This window comes from Solanum stenotomum, unplaced genomic scaffold (assembly GCF_019186545.1).
Source record: "Solanum stenotomum isolate F172 unplaced genomic scaffold, ASM1918654v1 scaffold16320, whole genome shotgun sequence".
In the NCBI taxonomy this organism is placed as follows: Eukaryota; Viridiplantae; Streptophyta; class Magnoliopsida; order Solanales; family Solanaceae; genus Solanum; species Solanum stenotomum.
In genome coordinates, this window is record NW_026023996.1 from 1,701,206 (window position 1) to 1,711,168 (window position 9,963).

Here is a 9,963-nt window from a genome sequence, read left to right on the forward strand (position 1 = left end):
CCCCCCCCCCCCCCCAAATTCGACCCTAAGACCTCCTCTATAAAAAAAAAAAGCTTGTGTTCCCCTCAGTGAAGGGAGGTTTTTTAGAAGAAAAATTGGAAATCTTTGACAAGAAACAAAGAGAGAATAGTGAAAGGATATAAAGAAGGGAGGCATAATATAGTTACATAAAAATCCATCAAAAGGTTCTCTTTTGGTTTTCTAGTGGTTAGGCTAAAGATTTTCAATTCCGAATTTCCATCTCCAGCTTCTTTGCTTTTTGTTCGAAATCTCTCGTAGTTAGGAAGGTTGGTCTTTGCTCAACTCGAGTTCTCAGTTCACTGCCCGGAAAGAGGTAAATTCTTTTCTTGGTTTTGTTTAATTCCCGGCTCTTTTGTGTTGTTTTGTTCATGATGTGTTCGTGTTTTGTTTATGCGTTAACTTTGTTTTGGTCTCTATATATTAGGCCTTGGTTAATGAGTTTTAGCTAGTAACATCTTTTCTTTCTATATACGTGTTATCTGTCTATAAATTCCATTTGGAGTTGGTTTAGCGTTATTTCCGAGCATGTTCGATTCTTCCTGCTTGACCATGAATTTTCCACGGTTCAATTCTTTTGTGTTGTATTTTCCCATTTTTTGGTTTTAGTTGAATGCAAAAAGGATCTTTCTAGTCGTCTGTGGTACATGTTCTTTATCTATGGTATTTTGTTGTGTTCGGGTAAGGTAATCATCTGATGTTATAGTTTCCACTTATCTAAAGAGTGTGAGATTCTTTTCCTTTGTATTGTGTCCTTATCTGTTCCATCTCGCCTTTTATGAGCTGGTAATATTTGCTTTAGTTTCTTTATGGCTTACTATTTTGAAGATTTCTATCATGTGTAGGTATCAGTTTGGTGTTGGTTATTTGTAGTTTTTCTTGAATGGTTACACTTTGTTTTCCTTCTCTTTTCTTCTCTAAATAGAGGATTAAGACCATCAATAAGTTGCTGTCCAGAATGTCGACATTTAAAATTGTATTTTGTTTCCCAACTCGAGTCATGCCTGCTCATTTCTTATCGCGCATACCATTTACATGCTTATCTGTGGCTTGCATTAGTAAAGTTTTCATAAAGATACTTTAAATTTCAAGTGTGTGTATTAGTCATGAAGCCTTGTAAAGTTTGAATGTATGTCTGTCAAGTTTTGGTAGTCTTTGGATATGGGATTTGTTTGATCTAGCTTCTTAGTTTATATTAATGTTTATTGTCGAGATTTTGGTAAATAATATTGTGAGGACATCTTGTTGAAATGATTCCATTCCATATTGGGAGTCTATCCTGTTACTTGCTAATTATAAGACTGATCTAATTTTGTTCTTGCTAATTTTTAATCCTTCCTGTAACAGTATTAGATAGAGGATAATTCCGATAGTCCCTTTTTTTTCTTTTACTGATAATTGCTTCCTCATCATTATTCATGTATAAGTCTACTTTGTCTAATCACTGTTAGTTTTATTGTTTAGTTATTCACTACCATTTGGTGTTTCATCTTATCATGTGAAGTTAGTTTAATTTAAACGAAAGTTCATTAAGTATTGCATGCATTCCTTTGTCATATTTGCATAACATTGGTAACGAACTAATCACATGCCTATTTGTCTTATTTCTTCCTCATATATCTCGGTTGTACTGCATAGATTTAAAGTGTCCTCCATCACTAAATTCTTATCTTGTTTTTGTTGTTTTCTATGCGTGAATCTGCCTTGGGTCCTCACGGACTTCTCTATTTCCGTTTGCATACCGATTTGGGCCGTAAAGGCCCAAATTTGCTCTTCTTACTCGAGTCAGCCCCTTTGGCAAGTTGCGAGATTGACGTACAGGTTGAGGTCGATGAACGTGGGCTGGAAATTTAATTTGCAAGCCTCCAAAAGCTCAGAAAATAGCTGTATACCTGCTGTATACAGCAGTATACACTGCTGTACAACAATTGTACACGTGATATACAGGGCAGAAAAGTGAAATGCGGGTTGCAGGGGTCAAAATAGATTGTATACCCTCGGTATACAGTCCGATATACACAAAAAATGGGTCAAAACCCAAGACGATCAGCAGCTAAAGGTCCAAAGTCGGTTCAGGCAAATAGAACCTGACCTTTGGGCCCTAAAACAGTCCTCTTTGGACATTTTTGGCCTTAAACATTGAATTATTATTTTGTTTAAATGCTTTAATTTTAACTCTTTGAATATTTAATTAACTTAATTAAATCCCCAAAAGATGAACCATATGTTTTGCGTTAGATATATTTCAATAAAGTTTCCTTTTTATCAACTCTTGTACCATTATTGAAAACGTTTACTTGATTTTCAATTAATTTAAAATGGTTTACATACTTTAATTGACTAAATGGGTTTGAATTATTATTTCTTTTTCTTTTTTTTTTTTTTAAAAAAAGACTCAAATAAAAAATTTCTAATTAACCCAGATTTGCCAAAATTCTAATCGCTTGCAAAATTAATATTTCAATCAAGGGTCAATTTTTCTTAAAAAATTAAAAATATAATTTATTTAAAAAAAAAAAAAAAAACTATTTCCTCAAAGTTAATCTAATAGTGTAAATTATTATTATAAATACTTACTTACTCATTTTCTCAAAAAGGTTAGTCAAAACTTTTACTCTTCAATAAAAAAATAAAAAAATAAAAAAGGATTTTCATACCTTAATTTATTAAATTGGTTTAAATTATTATTTCAAAATGAATCAAATAAATTCTAATTAATCTAATTTTTATTAATATTTTAATAACTTGTATTTCGGGTCAAAGGTTCCATTTTGGGATCCCTTTCTCTAAAAAATAAAATAATATAAAATATGTCATTTATTTATTTTTTCAAAGTTAATCAAATATTATAAATTATTTTTTTTTTAAAATTAGTCAAAAAATATATTAGTCAAGTCGCAGGTCAACCGCATGTTAGCGGACACTTCGAATGCTTAAACCCTTCTCGAAGTGTAAATTGAACCCCGAACTAATGCTTCAAGCTTATTCAATTGCCCCAATTCCATTGGAATATGACCTATGAGATTGTTATGGGATAAATTGAGTAGCCAAAGTGAGCTGAGATCCTTTAGTGTTTTCGGAATGACACCTTCAAAATGGTTGCTTGAGAGGTCTATGGTTGTCATAATTGTGCTGATTCTTTCTAGCTCAATAACCTGGCCTTTGATTACCAAACTCACAGAATCCTCATACACTCTGTTCAATGACATCTCAGATGGTCCCATGTACATGATCTCTCGTGTGTCTTCACCGTCTGATTTAATCATTCCCTTGAAGCTACCAAAAACTTTTGCAGGGAGAGAGCCACTGAATTTGTTATGCGAAAGATCAAAAATTCGCAACTTGGGAAAGCAAAATGTAGTCTGACAAGTACTAATTGGTCCATGTAACACATTGGACTTTAATATTAACACCTGCAGTTGTTGAAGTGTTCCTAGCCAAGCTGGAAATGTGTCATTTATAGCGTTATTCCCCATATCAAGAACTTCTAAACCACTACAGTTGAGAAACGACATAGGGAGAGTTCCTTCAAATTGATTGTCATTCAAGACAATGGTTCTCAATGAAGTCCTCTGCGCACATAATGGGGGAAGACTCCCTGTGAAATTGTTCCTTCTTAAGTCCAACACTTTTAGACTAGACATGCTTCCCAAGCAACTTGGAATCGAGTTACTGAAGTTGTTGCGCGATAAATGTAGAAATTGAAGATTGTTCATGTTACAAATGAATGAAGGTATTGGACCCTGAAGGAAGTTAAATTGAAGATTAAGATACCCTAGATGATGGAAATAAATTGTTGTAGGTGGCCTGTTAAAGAATTATGCGAAAGATTTAGGTAGTACAAATTGTCCCACCTTGTGCCGCTAAACCAGTTTGGGATTTGGCCACGAATCTTATTGTTAGAAATATCCAAGACCTGAAGTTTCTTTACATTTGTCAAGAAGTGTGGAAAATCCTTCAGTTCACAAGATGATAACAACAAATTTATTAGGCTAGGAAAAGTGATTTGTATCCCTGCATCGACGGTGATGTTATTTGATGAAAGGTCAAGGGTAGAAAGGTTTGTGAGACTAGCAAGTGAATGAGGAAAAAAACCACTGAGTTGATTATTGCTTAAACCCAAGCGTTCTAATGTTGGGTTTGTTTTGAGCTCATCGTGTAGTCCACTAAATCGATTATTATCGAGCCACAACTGACCTAGCAAAGGGAGGCTAAACACCGAAGATGGTATGATACCATTCAGTGAGTTGTACCACAAATCCAGTCGGGTTAGCTTTTGAAGCATGCTAAAATTATTAGGCAGTGGGCCAGATAGGGAATTACTTGACAAGTCTAAGTATTGAAGATGTGTCAAGCTTACAATTGTAGAAGGAAACGAACCGATGAAACTATTTCTATAAAGAAATAAATAACGTAGCTCTTGGAGGTTGGAAAAAATATCTGGAATTTCACCTGAAAAGGAGTTGGACGAAAGATATAGATATGTGAGCTGCTTCAATTGAGAGATTGTGGAAGGAATATGGCCGGTGAAATGATTATTACTGAAATCCAAATACCAAATTTGTGTAAGATTGCCAATGGAATCAGGAATGGAACCAGAGAATTGACATCCTTTGAGGTTCAAGATATTCAAGGAACTCAAGGTGCCAACTGAATCAGGCAGCTCACCAGAGATTCCTGTGTAAGAAATATCCAACTCCAACAGAGTGTTGCTCGGGTGGATCTTTGGTAAAACTCCTTTGAGAAGATCATTGTCACTCAAATAGAGCCTTTCCAATTCTGACAGAAGGAAAAAGCTCTCTGTGATAACACCTCGCAGATTAGTATATCCAAGATCCACGTACCTTAACGAGGAAAAAGACATATTCACAGGTATCGGAGAGAAGATGTCGACACCATGGAGAGAAACTACCTCCAGATTAGTGAAGTTCTGAAGCATTGTTTCAAATGTTCTCTGATCAAGTTGTAATCCATACAGCACTAAAGAAGAAAGATCAAGTGAAACCAAATTTGAAAGGTATGAGATTTCTGTTGGGATTTCCCCTTCAAAGAATGAACCAGAAACGTTGAGATGCCTCAAATTCGTCAATCGGCCAATGTTATGTGGGATTGAAGAAGAATAGAAGTCATTGTAAGCAAGGTTTAGTGTCCGGAGATGATGGAGCTGGAAGAGGCTGCTATTGGGATGAATAGTTCCAGTAAGCAAACTGCAACTAAGGTCCAATCCGATAACATGACCAGTTAACAAGTCACAAGTGACCCCATCCCAACTGCAGCAATCCCTACTCTCATTCCAAGACTTTGTTTTTGGGATATCATTAGTATCATACCAACATGTAGGTTGGTCAGAGATTTGAAAGGATTGTTTGAAGTGAAGCAAAGAAAAAGCTTCAGTGGGAGAGCAAACATGATGCATCATCACAGAGAAAGAAGAAAAGCTTTCTCTAATTACCAACAAAAGACAGACAAGCGAATAAAAGAAAAACAGAATTCCCATCTTCTTTTGTATTCAGCAAATAACAAAATGTTCTGTTCTTACAAATCAATCATCATTATCCATATATATATACTAGTTTCTGAGTTACACTAGTGTAATTTCTGTGAAAATAAGCATATAATGAATAATAAAATGCAACAATCATAAGTAATATTTAACAGTACTATGACAAGAAACATCAAATGCGGGTCGTATTTTAATGTTAAAATTAATTCCTTTCACGCTAATAACAATAAATTTTAAATTATTAGTTACTAGCAAAATTTCAATTAAAAATACATACTTACGACATTCATAAATTCATATAAAATCAAATTGAAGTAGTCTAATAGAGAGAAAAACAAACAAAAAAATGGGGTACTAGCACCCCATCTACCACAAACTAATTTGTGGTTGCAAAAAAAATTTGTCCCAAGTGTTTAAATAAAGTCTTTAATTCTTGGTGGCTAGTACCAATTATTCCATATTTGTTTTCTCTAAATGTTGTTTTCATTTCGAGGTCATCGACTATCTCTGCGGTGTGTGTCACCTAAGTCAATGTGAATTGGTCACATTATGTAAGACACACGGTAGAAACATTTGCTGCAGAACAAATTTCCAATTAAAGATACTATTGCTTGACCAAGTCAATTGAGAAAAATAAAAAGAACAATAATTGAAGACGTGATTTAACTCCTGTGTTTAGTTAGAATATGCATGTAATGTAACATTAATGATACGGTGTGGAATTTTTCAAACTTATGAGCCACATTCAGTAGAAATAGATGTTTAAAAAACTTCGAAGTCTTTAAGCCAATTTCCACAAAGACTACCGGGGGAAAAAAGGGCAAATATTATGAGATGGAAAATAACTAAACCAGTAGTCGAAGCAAATGCTAAAAATAACAAGGTTCTTACATAGACCACAAAAAATATTCATGAGATTATTCCAACATTACTTGTTAATATTATACAAGATCTATATTACGTGTCCTGTAGGTGAATTATGTGAAAGTTTAGGTGCGACAATGAATCCCATCTCATGTTGCTAAACTAGTTAATGATTGAGCCATGAATCCACCAGGAGTCAAGGGACCAGGTCCTTGACTAAGAACAAACAATACAACAGAAATTAAAGCACACACAATATCTCTATATTACTAATTGTGGATCTGTTTCTCTATACAGGCAAAATTCAGAAGCAAATATTTGTTTCTAAACATTTGAGGATCACCTCCATATCTCTAAGTCACAGGTTAGCGGGTGGCTCATTCTACTAAAATGAGTAACTTGTTACTCATATTTTGTAGTATTCCACGAGACATTTTAGAGGACGAAGAAGACTTAACCAAATAATACTCACTATGTCCTAATTTTCTCTAAATATTGTTTTCATTTCGAGGTCACTGACTATCTCTGCAGTGTGTGTTACGTAAGACAATGTGCGATGGTCCCGTTACGTAACACACACTGTACAGAAATTTTCTGCAGACTTCTAACAAATTTTCAATGAGAGAAACTGTTGCTTGACTAAGTCAAGTGAGAAATCAAAAAAAAAAGAACAATAATTAAAGACATGATTTGACTTCTGCATTTCCTCCAACATCTACTTAAGAGTGTGTAACAAAACAGTTTGAGACGAGAAGATACAAGTCTTTTTTACTTTCTTAAACTTTGTATCAAGTCAAAACCAGACAGACAAGTTGAAACAGAGGGAGTAGTATCTAACTGTGAAATGATCTCAGATAAGAAAACACTTATCCTATACTTCAGATTTACCTTTAACTCTGTTTTTCCATGATAATAATAATAAAATGCAGCTGTTATCATATTTGCTTCTAAACAACTGATGTTGTTGGATATCTTTGATGTAGGACACAATTGGTTGCTCACAATTTGTATTTTATTATTGCAAAATAAGGATCCGATTCAGTCTTACAATTATTAAACAAAGTCCATAAAGGATATTCATAGCTTCTAAAGGATCCAATTGAGCTACTAAGAAACAGTTAATCTTCCGCAGTCGAAGTTAGCAATTCTTAGTGTAACTGATATAGTGACTCCAGCCAAAAATTGTTGTCTTAAGAAACTGATTATCTTGTTATCACTCTCTTGTATGAAACCAGATAAATAAGCAGCACTGATAAATGTAAAACTTCTCCATCTTCTCTCTTTAGCATACTTCTCGAGTCCTTTCCTAATATTCATAAATTCATCGTCTTCTTGTTCTGTTATTGGTTTTATCAAGGCTTCTCCGAGGCACTTTGCGATAACAACACTGTCCTCTAAAGCAGAACATCCACCTTGACCAAGATCAGGAGTCATGGGATGAAGTGCATCACCTACCACGCAAACGTTATTTTTCAAAATATTCCCAAGCAGAACATTCCACGGCAATCTCAATTTCAGCTGAGCGATAGATATACAGTCGAGCGTAGTTCTGTCTATAATGGTGGAGAGTTCTTTAGACACATTACTAGCCTTGTTCAACACGAATTGCTTCAATTTCATTGGATCTTGTTCTGTATTTCCATCAACTGCATAAAATCCCAATTAAAATGAACAACTAAACATGACTAGTTTATGAAATGTAAGCTATCTGGGCAGCTCGGTGCACTAAGCTCCCGCTATGCACAGGGTTCGGGGAAGGCTTGGACCACAGGGGTCTATTGTACGCAGTCTTACCCTGCATTTCTGCAAGAGGCTGTTTCCACAGCTAGAATCCGCGACCTCTAGGTCACATGACAGTAACTTTACCAATTACGTCAAGGCTCCCCTTCATAGAGGTAGGCTCTCTAGCCAACAAAAATATCCTTCAAAAAGTAAATCTTCAAAAGAAACAGTATGTAGGAGGTGGCTTACAATGAACAACAGATGGTGTGAATGTGCAAAACCAGTACAAACTCTTCTCATCACTAGGAAGAAAGCCAAATCGAACTCCACCTCCAAAATACGCGTGGAACTTAGGCTGATAACCATGTTTTTCCGGATACTCAACAAAGCCTCTAATTGCAGAGCGCCCAGAATAGACAGGTTTCTAAAGCCCAAGCCAGTTTGCCACCACAGAATTGACTCCATCACACCCAATTAAGGCCTTAATTGAAGCTTATCAAAGTTAGTCACGTACTAGACTAACGAAAGGAATTGAGATAATGGTCAAATACACGTTTGAATTATCACGTTGGTTGAAGTTTCCAATAATAGGGATTCCAAGTTATGGATTTCAGAGAAAGATTTACCTTGGTTCTAACAGTGGAACCATCTGCAAGATGTACCAATTTCAATGGTCCAGATTCTTCAATGGAATCGACCTTTGAAGAATATCTAATCGCACCTTGAGGCAGTTCATTAGCTAATGTCTCCAACAGATCTTTTCTCCTCACACAACGACTTTCATACTCAACACTGCAACTTAATATAACTGACTTTAGATGACTATTGACTTCAAAAATAAAAATGTTGGCTGACGAATGATCAGTCCATCCAATAGTCGGAAGGAAGACATACTCAACCACGTTATTCAAAATGAACTTAATTTCATTGTTGAAATCATAGGGATTTGGACATTAAAACCACGTCACTCTGTACTTGTGAACAATACAAAAAATTGGGTATGTAGAATCCTCTGAATATGCTATTCATACTTAAGTCCTTCGTAAACAAATGTGATTGTTCTCTACGAAGATCGATGTTGTGAAAATCGGAGGTTTGCATTACTTCAACGTTTGTGAGGAGTCTTTATATCAATGGTTAGAAATTTATACATCTCTATAGATTGTGATACTCAAAAAACCTCTAATTTTAGAGAATTCCTAATTTGTCTCACATGCTAGATTATCTAGTGTTGGAACAAAATGAACATACACAAACACGAATAGATAAAAGGACTTATATAACCGACCCCAACTAATATGAAAATTGGTATAATGCTAACCTGTTATTCCCCACAAATGATACCTCCTTGATAGGTGCACCTGAATCAGCTGAGAAACTTTTAAGCCTGCACATCAACTCGAATGTATTTTGGACGATCAGTTTTTCAACTTTCTTCCATATCTAGAACTCCGGAAAACACATTTGACCTTAAAATGTCATAAAAATCCACAATTGAACTTCAAGTTGTTAGTAATCCTAAATCCTAGCTAATAATAAAGAGGTAGCTCACCCAGTAATGGATAAGGAACGTTGTCTAAGAGAGTCCCCAATGCCCAATGCATCCAAAGCTCTCCAGGCATTAGTCCACAACGCCAATGCAAATCCAGTAGCTCGCAACGAATCTGCTGATTCCAACACAACACTCCGCAGCCCCAACCTACATATTACATACAAGACACGCCTTCCATCGAGTTATTTCTCAAATCGTCACTCAACTAATAGCGCTATTATATCATAAATATCATATTCTAGAGAGGCATAATACATAAATATATCATCTAATTTTGCCCCACATCTATGTCATCCAACTTTGG

The 9,963-nt window shown here is 35.3% G+C and overlaps 1 protein-coding gene and 1 pseudogene across 1 annotated transcript in view; both read right to left on the bottom strand.

Annotated features, from left to right (window-relative positions):
* The window catches only part of LOC125850384 (receptor-like protein 7), a 54,729-nt gene extending 49,214 nt beyond the window's left edge, over positions 1-5,515 (bottom strand). Inside the window, exon 1 of the mRNA XM_049530239.1 lies at positions 4,471-5,515. Within this exon, the coding sequence (XP_049386196.1) occupies positions 4,471-5,515 (1,045 nt within the window). The remainder of the gene's footprint in view (positions 1-4,470) is intronic.
* A 1,843-nt stretch (positions 5,516-7,358) lies between these two features.
* LOC125850324 (monooxygenase 2-like) overlaps positions 7,359-9,963 on the bottom strand; it is a 4,786-nt pseudogene continuing 2,181 nt past the window's right edge.